This window comes from Bemisia tabaci, chromosome 8, assembly GCF_918797505.1.
Source record: "Bemisia tabaci chromosome 8, PGI_BMITA_v3".
Taxonomy (NCBI): domain Eukaryota; kingdom Metazoa; phylum Arthropoda; class Insecta; order Hemiptera; family Aleyrodidae; genus Bemisia; species Bemisia tabaci.
Window position 1 is genome coordinate 37,859,846 of NC_092800.1, and position 15,979 is coordinate 37,875,824.

At 36.4% G+C, this 15,979-nt stretch overlaps 1 protein-coding gene across 1 annotated transcript in view; it reads right to left on the reverse strand.

Annotated features, from left to right (window-relative positions):
- Positions 1-2,561: 2,561 nt before the first annotated feature.
- tau (microtubule-associated protein tau) overlaps positions 2,562-15,979 on the reverse strand; it is a 31,330-nt gene continuing 17,912 nt past the window's right edge. The window contains exons 7-8 of the mRNA XM_019046616.2: positions 12,013-12,186; positions 2,562-5,180 (exon numbers count right to left, since the gene is read on the reverse strand). Coding sequence (XP_018902161.2) covers positions 3,900-5,180; positions 12,013-12,186 — 1,455 coding nt within the window. The 3' untranslated portion in view covers positions 2,562-3,899. The remainder of the gene's footprint in view (positions 5,181-12,012; positions 12,187-15,979) is intronic.

Below are 15,979 nucleotides of genomic sequence, written 5' to 3' on the forward strand. Positions count from 1 at the left end.
CCACCCCCTTAATCCGGCCCTGCATGTTTCTTATTTAAAAGTTTAGGGATTTATCAATAAACCGTGTAGAGAGCTCAAAACTAATTGCAAAAGAAAATTTGCAACAAAATCGATGAACAAATGAATACATTTTTAAGTGGGTTGAATTTTGCAAAAAGAAACCAGGAGCATTGCCATGTTGTTAAGATTGTGCAACTCCACCCTTTGCAATAAAACCACTGTAATCATGCAAATATATCATGGTAATTTTTGTCTTAAATTTCCAGTTTTTAGCGTGTAAAATAGAGAGTGTTTACAGACGAGCAGGTTTTTCTTCCAAGAAAAAAGAAGTTGCACAATTTCAGTAACATTGCAATGTTCTTGGTTCCTTTTTTCAAAATGCACCCCAAGTGGAAGTCTGCAACTTCGCAATGCAACTAAACTCCTCTCACTTTCATTAAATCATTTAAACCACAATTTGCAAGAAGGAACGACTACTCTTGACTAATTTTAGAGACAATATACAGTTTCATCAATTTCTCTATATAGATTTTATCTAGATTGTCAGGTTGGGCGATCTTATCGGGGTAATTTATACAGATTTAAATAGGAGAAAATTGTTTATTTTTTCAGCACTATCTGGCTCAGAATCCATTCAAGAGGTTCTTTTATAGATGAGCCAGAAATAGTGGTTCCTCCTTTCAAAATGTGAACTTCATCCTGAGTAACATTTGATGGATCAGGAAAAGGGGCTCATAAGGTAGGAACTCGAATTGTTCAGTAAGTACAGTGAAAAAATCAAGTGTCAAAAATCAAACATTGGAGTTTAGTTTTCAAAATTATTGCATTCCAAGACTCCTGAGAACATTGGGTCAAAATTTCATGCCATTAGTAGCCCGGTAAGTAATGTTATAAGGGTTTGAAATAGATCATTTCTAAAAGTGGTAACAACACCTTCCGTGATACAATTCTATCAACGCCTGCGTCGCTCAAATTGCATACCAAAGAAATTGAAGGCAAACTCATTTTCTCGAGTGTCGTGTGTCACGTGGCTTTTCTTCTGTAGATCATACTCATAGCCGATGCATCTTATTTTCATGAGAATATTCTAAAACATCAACGGTAAAAGTAACTAAAAATAATGTGGACATAGAGTCTGATGTCAGCGTTTTTTTCTGATTCGTGATTTATAGTTCTACAATTTAGAAATACTCTCAAAGAATACGTTTTCGGCTGTTATTTGCGACAAATGATGCTTAACTAACAGCTCTCAGTTGTGGTAAAGATATTTAATTTTTACCTTCAGCCTGGAGGTCTATTGACTGGCTTTATCACAAACATTGACGTCAACATGAACCGAGTTCAAAATGGAGGATTCATTTTGTTTTGCCAAGTAAGAATGAGGGATATAAGAGCATTATTATGCAATTGGCTCCTTTGGACTACGAATTAATTTTACCAAGAAAAACATCTGTCTCTTAAAAATACTAGTGACAAAAATGATACGTCAATGGCACAAAGAAGAAACTTTGAATCATATTCTTCTTGTTTTATTACGAAAAAATTTAACGAACATAAGAGTATCTTTGTCACAAAAGTTAGAGCATTGAATGGCCAGTCAAGCATACACTGAGAAAACAAGTTTGGGATGAAATACTGAACTTTTTTGGTTTGAGTAAGCAAAATTTTTGATCATAGGAGCCAAACGGTTAGCTTAACCAAAGTTCAGTTTGTGTGACCGAAAACTTGGGATACCAGAATCGGAAGTTCAAAAAAGATCATAACTGTTTTCTCCGTGTTAGTGAGTTATTGTTGGTAAATTAATCCTTTAAAATAGGTATGAATAAATTTAAAGAGTATTAAAACAAGGAGAACACGAAAAAATACTGAGTTTTTGATAATTTTTGATTTTCTTTAATAAAATTGAACAAATGCATAGGAACTATTTCATATTGATGGCATTTTATTTTGATTATCTAAATGAAAAAAGACTTTGATTCATCACTTTCAACTACGCACGAAATTTTCTCAGCTACTTTCTTTTTAATAACAATAAACTATAACAATAAAATAAATCAGACCACAAAAAATATAACTCTAAAAATTACGGGGAGAAATGAATGATATGATGTGAAAGAAGTGAATGAACAAAGTAAGAGGGGAAGAAAATCGATTAAACGGAAATAAAGCAAAATAAAACTTTATGTTACGTACATAAATAATTACAGAATTTGAAAAATTTTAGAGAATGAGTGATTAAAAAGGATGCTATCATGATACTTTACACACTATAGTAATATATTTTTTCCGTTATGACCTTTTCTCAATGGAGGAACATAAGTACAAGACGATTGGCCCAAACGGATGTTTGCTTTTTTTCTCCTCAATTTCTCTGATCATTCTAAGGCGGGGGGACTTTACACATTCGTAAAGCTTAATTTTCAAGTGATAAATATACAAATGAAAATAGTGAGTCTTCATATCGACGGTTAAAATAAAAAAAAAGTTGATCAAATTTTCTGCGAATGAAGAAAATTTACAGAAAATACGAAGAAAAATTGTTCGTTTTCTTTTTTTAAAAAAAAAAATAAATAAAATATGATTGGATATTTACTACACCGCAAACGAGGAGAGGCATTTTTTACTTTAGCCACCAATATCGTACAGTTTCAACGAATTTCGAAAGGGGAAAAAAAATTCTCACGATGCTCTTCCCAGGAGGGCATGTAAATTTTAGTGCAAGGCGTAAATAATCGGCAATCGATATTTTTGCATTCGAGGCCTTGGTAAAAAATCGACTATTGAGGTACATCCTGACAATCTTTTTCCTCAAGTTTAAATGACAGATCAATTGATCCATCACAAAGCACGACACGCTACCGGTAAATTATTATTTACGCACATGCATGTTCTTGTCAAATTTGAAAGAGTGACACAGCTAGGAGAACTTACTTCTCATTCAACTTAAATATAGGAGGAGGAGGAGGAGGAGGAGGAGGAGAGGATAAATGAGATTGAAGGAAGGCATTTTTAAAATCATCCTGGATTATGCACTTTATGCTGGAATCTTCATACTATCTAAACTCTAACGTCTTTCCCTCCCTAGACGAAAGAACGTAACTCAATTTCAATGTCGTATAAAATCCTCAATCAATTCAATTTTTCACAGTAATATGACTATGCGACGGTAGTCCTAAATTTTGCAATATTGCCATAAAGTCACGTTCATTCTTTTGGAAAACGGCGAATTCATTCTTCCTATTCACAGAAGAACTTTCAGACCAAAACCGGGACCTGAGAACTTTAATGGAGATGTTGCATGTGTGAGGGATTTGCGATTTGACTGCTGTTTCTTATGTAAAAGTTCGCGGGAAACACGATGGTGCCGCTGGTTTTCTCTGAAATCAACTCCCAAGCTCAAAAAAAGCTCTCAAGTTGAGGCCAAAATGGAGGGGATATCCCACGTTATCCTGAGAGTCCACCTCTACATCAAGATAAACTCTCCATGCAAAGATAGGGAGAAATACATTAGCAGAGTTGTCGTGTTTTCAGTTTTAGAGTCCCCAAATGAAGTGGCAGCCCTGTCAATGTATTTGCTCCCTATCTTTGCATGGAGAGTTTGTTTTGATGTAGAGGTGGACTCTCAGGATAGCGTGGAATATCCTCTCCATTTTGGCCTCACTTTGAGAGCTTTTTTTGAGCTTGGGAGATGATTTCAGAGAAAACCAGTGGCACCATTGTGTTTCTCGCAATTTTTTACATAAGAAACAACAGTCAAATCGCAAATCCCTCACACACGCAACATCTCCATTACTGGGGCTAAAGATCGAGGCTGAGTTTTGGTTATGATCCTAACTTTTTCGCACCAAGTTACCCTCTAGATATATCAGTCCATAACTTAGGTTTGCCTATCCACGGTCCTAATATTCTGGAGGCGGCCCGGAAACCGGTTTCTTAACCATGGGCGGTGCAGTCCGAGGTGGTTCTGGGGTTCGATCCCCGATAGAATCCTGCCTAAAATCCCCCGGTGAGCCCACTCGACCCTTTTCAGCCAGGTTCCTCATGGTTTGATACTGTTCCTGTCTCTGGCCAGGCATACTGTCCATCGGTTTGACCATCTTCGGCGCGGCATCCGATGTTTTGGGTCTCGCGACCGGTTCGCCCCGCGATTCCGGTCTGTCGAACCGGCTCGAATCCGGCACTTTCCCCGGCGATGTGCTCATCCTTTTTCCGGCGTCATCAAACCTAACCTCGCCCGGTGCTGCTACTAATTTCCTCCCTAGATCTTTCGGGGAAGGGGGTTCTCTGATCCCGAATTTCGGCGAGAAATCCGGGGATGATTTTTGGGGCTCCACCCGCCGCTCACCCGTCGCGGGTCTGGGTATATTTTTAGGGGGCTCCGACCTCGTGAAAGGTTGTGGGGTCACGACAGGATCCCTCTGTGGGGACTCGGAGAATCTTTGTTCTTGTGGGGTTGGGGGTTTCGAGTTAGTGGGGTTGCCTGTAGGAGCGGGGCTAGGGGTGGCAGGCTTACTAGGGGCAGTCGGCGTGGGGGGTTTGGCGGATATTGGGGTTGGTGGTTTTTCAGGGAAGGTATTAGGACTGGCCGGTTTTGGAGGGTCTGGCCTGTTAACCTCTGGTAACCTTTTGGGCTCGTCCTTCGAAGGTTGATTACCGGAATTCTCGATGGATAGTGTTTTTTCTAAGCTAGCACCGCTAGGTTTGAGGGGTTTCTGTTCAACTGAGTCAGGTCGGATCTGATTTTCACCCCTATTTTCCGCAGTTTTAGGTCTCATCCCTGGGGGGGATTCAATTTTAACCTCCTCGATTTTCTCGGGAGTTTTCCTCGGGGGTGGATTGTCCTTTTCTGGCGTTTGGTTAGGGGTGAGTTTTTGTTCGATTTTATTGTCGTTATTGTCTGTGCTATCTGGTGGGGTCCTCGTTTCGTTTTTCGTGGAGTTTGTGTTGATTGAGGGCGTGGAAGGCGGTTTCAGCTCGGCTGGTGATTTTGGCTGATTGTCGGGCTCCTTCAGGACTTTTTCCTGATTGGAAAGAGGAGAGGAGCCCGGTGTGAGCCTGTCCTCGGTTGGTTTCTCACTTTTCGCATCTGGGAAGCCTTTCGGCGCCTGTCCGTTCGGCGTCAGATGGATAGGAGATCGTCGGTCTCTCGACGATTTTCTCGAGGTAGATTTCGATCGATTCTGAAACAAGAAACAGTTTTCGGCCGAAAATTAGAGTAGCTTTCTCGGGATGAAAGTATGTGTATGTCGCAGGCAATTAGGGAAAGTAGACATTTTATCAAACGCCTAGGCAGATAGCCAAATTTTTACAGTTTACGAAATTTTGTATATTTATGCCGAAGAGCTCTCGATTTTTCAATATTTTACGGATAAGAATTCATCAAATCTACGAACTTGCCTTGTTCCTTCCTCTTCAAATGATGCTAATATATTTGAATGGTAAAATGTTAAAAATGTCTGTATTTTATGATATGCTGAAAATTTCAAGATAAATATTCGTTCAGGAGTTAAAAATCGTGTTGAAGACTATTGTACACACAATTTTACAGAGAATTGTTACGTTTAGGAGAAGTGAATTATTTCGTCTGAAATTATGATGAGAATGAAAATTTCGATCTGAGTTAGAGTATTTGACTATTGGCCTAGGCATTTGACAAAATGCCTGCTTTTACTATTTGCCAGTGGCATATCGACGGCGTAAGTCCGCAATCCCATATCTCGATTTGCGGTGTCTGAAAATCTCCGCCTCTATGTTATTTTTTAAAGGAGAACAAATTGGCATCATTCCTTGAAGTTTATACAGAATTTTCCTGGCACAGAGAAGAAGAGTCAAGGCAGTTTTAAAGAATTGCCGTTGAGTAGCTATCCGTTTAAAAAATGAAGTATGACAGGAAGTCTGCGACGTCGCAAACCGAGTTATGAGTGATTGCATACTTACACCGTCGATATACTGAGTTCCATAGAAACCCTCAAGATACAGAACTATGCGTCGGGAACTCTGGATATATGGAAATTGTCGGCAATGTATTTTTTACCTGAGGTTCTTAATTTTACCGCCGGTTTTTAATTTTTAGGTTTTTTACGCCTCAAGTGTAAGGCTGACCTTTTATTAGAAACTTTTCTGAGTAAGAGTGTAAGCAAGCTAATTGAAAATTTAAACAGTTCGTAGTTGGATCCTATGCGGTATAAAATACTCTATCTCAAGCCATCAATTCACTTTTATGACATGAATGATAAATGAGAAGATTGGAGGACATACGGCGCATAAGTGAAGTTTTTGAAAAAATGTAGATATTAATGATTTCAAGTATAACTAGTCTTATCGCATATTTTGTGAAAAATTTGCTCCCAAATTCTAATTTTTAAGCATCAAAAAGTCAGTTTTAACTTTCTTTCCGCCATAAGGATCCATGTAATTTTGAAACTTCAAACACGTATTTCCCGAAATAGCAAAAACTGCACTTAAGCGCCTTGTCCTCGACGCCCCTCAAATATGCACGTTTAGCATTGATTAAAAAACTTCGTTTTTCTACGTGCTCTTATACAGGTAGTAAAGTAACTCCGTCTTGCGATTAGGTACTGCAATTTCTGGCTCATCGGTAAAAACACTAATGTGCATAGGAAAACTAATGGTGCAAACGTTGATTCTACTCTGAGCCAGAAATTGTACTTCCTAATTGCAATGAATGTAGTCCAAAATTATGTACAGTGCGTGGGCGGAACGAGATATTTTTGTGTCGAGCCGGAAGGGCACCTAATAGGTCTGCTGCTGGAGGGGTATTGGAAGGCATTCCGCTAGCAATGGGGTCCTCGACTCCCTGGAAAATTTTGAAAATAAAATCTCAGGTGCAATTTTGAGCAGATGTTACCATTAATATTAATTCAAATTCAATCAACCATGAGTCGCGTATTTCTTCAGTGAAACTCTTCACATTTTCTGAAGGGGTCAAAGTAACTTTCTGAGGGTCTCCCGCGCCATATTGGACGCATTTCTGCCAAACGGAACTATGTGCATTAAGACATAAGCCCTGAGACCCATAAGAATACAGGGCTTACGTCATAATGCACATAGTTCCGTTTGACAGAAAAACGTCTTATTCTAGTTCCACCTGTGTATTAAGCCGAGTATTTATTTGATTTCACATTTCGTATAATCTATGCTAACGGTTCTCTAATTCAACTCTTTTTCTTTTTCTCATATTTAAGGAAATCTCTCAAAATTCAAAAAATCTGTAACTAAATCTGAAACTTGTGCAGTTTCTTTCCTTTTCCAGAAACTAAATGAGTATGTCCAAACATGTTCCATTACTTACAGTAAAACGGACCTTTTATTCCTCATTACCAATCTTTCGTGAAAGGTGCATTGAAGCTGGTGTGCAGGTGAGTCTAAGTGCAACAAGCCACATTAATGAATAAAATAATTACAAAATATACGATATCCTTATAAAGATAGACGAAGCCGTTTTATCATAACAACCTGAATAATTGATAGTTCTTTCGTGTTAATTTTCACCCATTTTTTCTTTTATCAGGATCAAAACATGATTTAGACGGTGGGGAGTGAAGCCGATAAAAGGGTAATTCGCTATTATTCAATTTTGTTAGAGAAAAATAAAAACACCAACTTGTAATGAATGTATATTATACTGAACAATAAAAAAGGGTAAATTTCATGAGTACATGAACGTATAAATCAGTTATCACTATGGATGCGTAGGTACCTTAAAATTTCATAATCAAAAATTTATAGAAAGAATGGAAAAGAACTAGATTTTCTTCGGTTAGGAAAGTGTATAAAAACTAGATTACAAAGACATTAAACATTGGATTGCCTTTAACATATTTTTGATCACAAAAATAACAAAATTTTTTTAGTAATAATGTAGGCAACAAATAATAATTTTAGTTCTATGGTATGTGTTTAATGGAAGATAAAATTAGTATATCTTAAGACTATTAAATCTCAAACAGATAAAAAACACCAAACAAGTAGAGACAATAATTACTTCCAATTTTTGCGGGACTGAAATGTCAAAATTACATGTATTATTCGTCTGAAAAGCTTGGTAAGAATTTTTTAATGCTCCATTTGAAGGGCTCAAAGCCCAAAAGGCTGAGTAGAAGAAGAAACACCGATTTTTGAACTACCTTCTACTAGTATTAAGTGGCCGGATTTAGAATCTTAAGTCTTTTATTTTTATATTTTAGTCAATTTTCTAAATTGCAACGAACGTAATACTGACTAAGATGCAAACGTATAAACTATGAATGCCTAATGCTCCAAAAAGCAAACAGCAAAATAATTAAACTGAAATAAGTGAAAGGCTCACATGGAGTTTTGTCAAAGTATGCAGAATGTAATGACGGGTCTAGAGAATTATCATAGAATCTTCTACTTTTAAAGACGAAGACATAAGAGTAAAGTGACACATTCTCAATGAAAATGGGCTGTATTTCTCGAATAGAAACTAAGAGATATCACCGTACGCAAGATTTCAGTGGATAGTTCATTTGTTTCTAAGCAGACAGTTGTACTGATAATGCTTAAAAAGTCTCAGGAAATATGCTCTTCCCTCAAATTTTCAAGAGAACGCGTAAGCAATTGTTTTTTGGTAAAAAAAAAAAAAAAAAAAAAAAAAAAAAAAAAAAAAAAAAAAATTGCCATTAAATTTAGCAATTTTTGATGTCCAGTGGCGAAGCGTGAATGATCGTTCATCGATGTTTCCCTATTTGAAGCTAGGGTAATGGATCAATTTTTAAGGAGTTCGTTGCGAACACCCTGTTTATCGATCCTTTTCCTGGGATTGAATGGCAGATTAATCGATACTTCGCAAAGCACGCCACGCCACTGGTGATGTCATTAATTTCTCCCTTGAGAAACTCTACTCTTTACGTAATAATTTTACGATTAGTCATGTTACTTGTTATTTTTTGACTTGAGATCGACGGGACTCTATGAACTCCATGTATCAGGTAAACCTTTATTTCGATGTTTGCTATTTTTTTCGCGAATCCTTAAAATGGAACGGAGTAAAACATTTATTGTTGAAAGAAATTATATATTGGTGCTAAAGTTTACGCACCTTTATTGGTCAAACTATATCAATTCCGAGACGCGTTTTATAAGAAGCAGACGGCGGGTTGAACGAAAAAAATACATTTTTAGAACATGTAAAGTGAGAAAATTTGTCTTTTAGATCTCTTATTGGCTATTTGATGTCGAGGAACAATTAAAAATGTGAATGCGCCTCACACCTTAAATTTTAAAAGGAATTCAAAATAACGTTAAATTTTATGTTCATAAAGAAGAATAAAACCCTATATACCTATGCTAACGTGTATGTACAATATTTACAATCAGAACAAATAAATTTATTTTAGCTTTGCCAATTTTGACACTGAAATATAATTTACAAATATGATTCTTTTATCTCTTAGTGATGAGAATCATTGTTCGGTCACTCATAACGTCATACACATCCTTAGATTTTATTTCCATTAGTGTTGCCAAACAGAAATAGTTAAACAGAGAAGAAGGTAATTTGCATAATTCAATTTATTATACATGTCGCAATATAGTTAAGTGTATTAGTCACCATTTTGTCAGTTGTTGGAATCGATACGTTGATGAGAGCATAAGGCCCTCTTTTCTGTCATAAACGCCTCAAAAGCGGAAAAATTGACGTCTTGCCATCGATTTAAAATAAACATGGTAACTCCAAAAGTCTGCAAAAAACTACCATTTTAGCTCTCCTTAAAAACTGGTTCCAAATTATACAGCATACATATATCTTCCATCATATTTCAGAGGTAATTGAAAATTCTTCTTATGACTTTTGAAATTGAAAGGGCTGTGAGATAAGGTAAACATCAATGCTCTTAAAACCATTCATTTTAAAATACCATCATACCATTTCCTTTGGCAGGGCACCCCAAAGACACACTAGAAATTTTCAAATTGATGGTTATCATTAGGACCAGTTAATTAAAATGTTCTCATCGCGAAGATAGCCGAAATCTGTCACATTTTTCACCTAAATTTAATTTTTGCACCTGGAGAACTATCTGCACCTTTTTTCAGAGAAATTCCTCACCGTCTTTGACACATGGCACTTTCAGAAACAAGAAAAATCCTGATAAATTGGCTTGGTAGACAATCTGACTTCAGCAGCCTCTGGTTTTTTGGCAGGGGATTTTTGAACGGATACACCACAAACAATCTAAATTATTTTTCTACTAGCTTTCGGAGACTCTAATAGGTTCACGTTCTCAAAGAGATTTTTTCATGAAAAGACATTGATAGGGTGATTGAGACCAACATCTGTCTTCAGAGTATTCCATTTTTACCGAATTTATTATACTTATTTCTTATGCGTTACAGTGCAAATAATTTTCCGTGACAGTCAACTGTAATCTTGGGTTGTAAAATGGGCCAAAAAGTCCAAAAACCGAAAAAAATGATACTAAAGTCGACGATCCCTCAATGTTCCTATTTTTTTTTTAGTTTCTTATATTTTTTATTACAACCTGGACGGCTCACTGAAAAAAATACTTCTGTTCACAGGGCTCCTGCATTTCTTTCGTAACAGTCACACAAGCTTCCATTATGAGGACGGAGTACTCTGTTCCCACAACCGAAGTTCTGTTCTCAAAAAAGAAAAATTCTGTAAGTGTAACAAAGAAACTGCAGAAGCCCTGTGAACAGAAGGTTCCGTCGTCAGCACCATCTATTTTTCTCTGTGTGAAGTGACGTTTCAAGAAAACTAGAAAATGACCGCCGAATCCAAACTAGATTCGTTTTCTTGGGATTCGTCCATGCTCTTTTGTACATTTTGGACTTTTTTGAGTATGAGTCAGACAGATGATTATGAAGAGGGCAACAAAAACAAAGATATGAATCGACGGACAAATTGCTGGTGATTAATGAGAATGTTTTTGATGATCGATGAGACGATGATAGGTGAATGGTGAATTCGTAAATACTGTTGCAGATGGAATATAAAGCATTGCAAGTGCGGTGCACAAAAAACTTAGCGCAAAGGATCTCTGCTGTGACTACGTGAAGAATGTGCGCTTTGTGCTGGACTCTGGAAAAAATGAGATACGAGGCATAGTAGTTTTATTTCAATGATATATAACGAAATCTTTATTAAAAAAGTTAGTCTCTTTTAAAAAAAAATGCAATATTACTTGTATAGAACCAGACGATTCCTTTTCAAAAAAAGCCACAAAAACTAGAAACAATTTTAAGCCATAGTACATGAATAAAAAGGAAAATTCAATGTTTACTGTTTTCTTGGTTGACGCATGAGACTATTTTTGTGATTTGAAATTAAATTCATTAATGATAGTGGCTACAAAGTGCAATGATAAGCGTGTATTTTACATAAAAAATACATAACAAAACGCAGTATTTACAAGAAGCTTAGTTTCTGATAATACGTTTCGACACCATAGTTATAGGATAGTCATACAAATCAATGATTGATTTACCTATGTCACTTTTTTGTAACAAACATGCAACTCTTATCGGTGCGTCATGATTTACCTTATTTATTGTCATTGTTTGAGAGACGCAGTTATCCTTGTTTCAAATGTAATAAAACTTTTTATGTATTTCAGTTTTCGACATGGCTACAACTTTCTCTCTTTCCTTTAAATAGAGATTCAACCCTTACAATCAGTGAAACTCAACTTGCCGTTGATATCCCGAGGTTCCTGATTAAGGGGCTTCAAAACATTCCTTTTTAAGAGGCTCATCGCTTTTGAAAAATTCTCACGGACATTAGATTGATATCTCACTGATGTCAGGATTTTATGCTGAAAGGACAGATTGATTTGAGCAGGAGAACGCCTGACTCATTTTGAATGATATGAGTCAGTCTGGCCCATTTTGATCATGGTGCTGTGTGCATTAAAGTACTTTTATACACAATTTTGAATAAAACACTGGTTTTACCAAAATGTAAAATTTTGAGCAAAAATATTACGCATCGATAGAAAAATGACATACCTGGGACGCAGAGGCGTGTTCACTTTCTAATTTAGCACCACTTGTGGCTGCCATCTGCTTCAAATACTCCTTGTCGTCGAAAATTTTCTTATCGCCTCCACCAGGTTTGTATTTGACATTGTCCAGCGATCCTACTTTACTTTGGGCCTTGATCTCAAGTTTGTGTTCCTCAATCTGCACACATCGTTCAAAACGTATTAATAGTGCAACAAAAGTAAGTCTAACACGCACCAAGAGACAGAAAAAATACAACTCGTACACATGAGCTGTCGCTTCCTATACGAGAGAACCTAACTGCAATTTAAATTAACATCTCCATTCACAGATAATATTTTTATCAGAACACTGTTCAACGTTTTTTACGAAAATTCCTTTGATTTTTATAATGATTACCTTCATAAAAAAATAATCAACATTTTTAGTAAAAATCGGACGGGTTTATTTTTGTAAAAGATTAATTGTTAGAGTCAAGTTTACTCGCTGCTTTTAGAACGAGGTTACGTCTCTCGTCTAGGAAACGAAATAATGAGTGAAAGAATAAATTCATTGTCAATGAGCAGTCATTGCTAGTGCGCCGGAATATACAGCTTCTCTGGTCCATACTTGCATTCTGAATATTATTTCAATCGCCATTTACCTTTGGAATGCCCCAGACGCTTGATATATAAACGGAAGCAACTATTCGACCACCCGAGCACGGCACAGTATCACTCGAAATTGAAGGTGAACTTAACGCACAAAGGAGCCGGCTGAATTCCTGCGACATTTACGTCGCAAACAGGCTCTCTTAGCTCTCGGGCAATGCCCGTTATATGTAAACCATTAATACAATTAAAAATCATCGAAAATGCTCATGTTTCCGCTCGTCATAAAATGTAAATATCCACGATTTGATTTCGCCAATCTCTGTTATTAGTTCTGTTTTTATATAGTCCATGCATGTTAAGGATGAGAAAGTGACTGATTTTCTCCAAATCTCTGACTTTATCTTGCAAACAAAAAGCAAAAAAGGAGGTTTGAAAAAAATAAGAATAACAAAAATATTTTAACTCGTGAAAATCTTGGACACGTCGGTGGTATATTTTTATAGCACGGTTATGACACAATAAGACGTGATTTTCTTATGAACATACATAAATGGGTGTGAGCATGAAATTGCCTCAGATTCGAGGACTTAAACACGTTAATTAGGTTCATCAGATTTTTACTTGTCAAATCAGTGTTGAACTATAAGACAAGCATCTAAGAAGTTTGTACATAAATGAAGGCATGCGTATTACAGATTATCTATTGTAAAACAAACTACGACGATATGTTGTACAATTATGCATTTACAGTGAGGGGTAGATAAGTTTGTGACTTCTAAACTTACGTGTTTCTTAAAAGTTAAAATTGGACGATGATTCCACTCTGCATTCCTGGCAACCAGAATTTTATCGGGTGTCGGTTTGGGGGAGGGGGGAGGGCAAACATTCAATGGGACTTATAAACATTCAATGGGACTTATACAAATTTGAAAATTAAGTGTCTGTAAGTGCGCGATCACAGCACCAAGCAACCTATTTTCAGAGGACATTCACGCTCGTGAAAAGTATTTGGCAACACCTTTAAATTGCCACATGGCATGCAATGCTGCAAAGGTTTTGAATGACACCATTTCGTCATCATTTGAAGTCATATCTGTGGCCATGAGTATAGTCTAGACCACGAGATCATTTAATGCTTTCAGTATATTGCCATATTTTTACCTGAATCGTCCGAAAGATCGTCAAAATTATAATGCACTCTCAGTCATGCCTAATGAGAGTTACTCAGCAAAACACGGTGATGCACTTTCCTCGTGAGAAAGGAGTTGGTTAAATTTTGAGTTTTTTTGAAACTGTCAACTCGACTTCTGCCAAAGAGACCATTCTGTCCATGAAGGGATAGAGGTCGGGAAATAATTTTGTTAATAGCCTAAATTTTTCAGTTTCATCCTGCACGACTGTTAAGATTAATCACAGAATTGGAACTGATACATACGCGTTGCCTCTCAAGGAGTTGAAACTTTTGTTTAAATTGAATGGGCTTATTTGAACAATTTTCTGAAATTTTTTTTGTAGACTTATTTTCAAATGCATTTTTTTTCCGTTCAATGTTTTTTTTTACGATAATCCCAGACATGAATTCTTCATATATGAATTCTAGGAGCAACTTCACATCTTGTGTTATTAACTTTAAGTCAGTTATCAAACCCAGCTGATGTGATATGAAAAGATAACTGCTACTTCATTGTTTATAAGACATGACACCACGTTGAAAATTGGCAAATTCGAATTGGGGTGGTCATGGTTTTTGCAAAACTGGAGATAGAGTAGGAATTGTGTCTCACATCACTTAGCGCTTCCTGGAGGAACGGAAAGTAAATAAAGTCACAAGTTTATTCTCTCTAACGCATAAAAAACACTCAAGAAATAGTATTTTTGGACTTGTTCCGAGCTGAATTAATATTGGATGACTATGTGACTTTTCTGTCAACAAAGCCTCTATTTCTCAACTTGATTACTGCCATCATTATTTCCCATGATATTTGGAAGAACGGCTGCAATCATACGCAATGACAACGTAACTTACTATCCATTTTTCGTATGTGGTCTCTCTTGTGGTATGTTCATGAATTGAAGGCACTTCTAAAAAATGGACGCGGCGCCATACTCCTGGTCATTCATTAACTTAAAATTTTTAGTGAACTGAAGCCGCATATTATTGAAAACTTGGTGCCATTTTGCTGCCAGAAGGCAACAAGTCCAAGTGTGGATATTATTGATTCACAAGAGCAAAAAAAAAGGGATCGCGGAATGTATCATCTCACATGACGTCAGTGTATGAGGAATACAAGAACCAAAATACCCTGCCGAATACATCATCATAAATAACTTCGACCACCGAATTTTTTTAAAAAAAAAGATAGCGTCATAAATGAAGAGAATCGGTGGTCGGGAATACTTTTCTATTTTTTTCTTAACTGTGAACTCTTATCACCAAGACACGCTCATGAGACTATGTAGCGCAACGAAACTATTATTTTTGCAGTTAGCGACAATGCATGTAATACTTTGAGGTTAATTTTCCTAACACGTGGCTTACAAGAAAACAGCAAAAAAATAAATACTTAAATAAAACTACTTAAATAAGAATCTAACCATCCATTTGGCAAAGGAAGGCCGAGGCAGGTCGTTAAAGTATCAATAATGAAAAAATCAAAATTTTGTGTGTGATCTATTTTGAAAATGGAAGAAATGCAAAAACGACCAAACAAGAACAGAATTGAATCACTGTAAGACACATTAAATCAAGAAATTTCACGCAGAACACGAAAAAAACTAATAGAAACCTAAAATAACACACAAACTCGCCATGGGCGTTTTTAGTTTACTCTGGAATCCGTGAATTCAAATTTTTAACTGCTCGGTCAGAAATCAAATCAGATCAAAATTGAAAAAAAAAACCAAAAGCATCAGCTCAGAAAAAAACACACCTCTGTATTACAAACGTCTTTTTTTGTTTTGTTTTTCTGTGCATAGATATTGTGAACCGACAGTAAATAACCGAAGCTTTGAAAGAATAATCACCTCAAAGACTACCGCGGATTGAGTTCAGCAATTACATGATTTGACTCCTAAATTCTGTGTGAATTAGTCTATGGAGGCGTTTGATTTGAATATTGAATCGGTTAAGAAAAGCATTTCTCACTAATTTATAATAATAATTTATCTTTTTCGGAAATTTCAACGTGCTTATCGTGTTTTACGTGAAATTTTTATGAAGAAATATGCGCTTGTATTGTGGGGCATAAGTGACAGTGGCCCGATTACAGAATCAGTGTCTATACTCTAAAAAAATGTCAGCACACATGGACCCTCATTCACTGTGTTGTGCTATCGTGCATCATTTACTGCTATCGTTTACTGTTTTTTTCACGCACAGG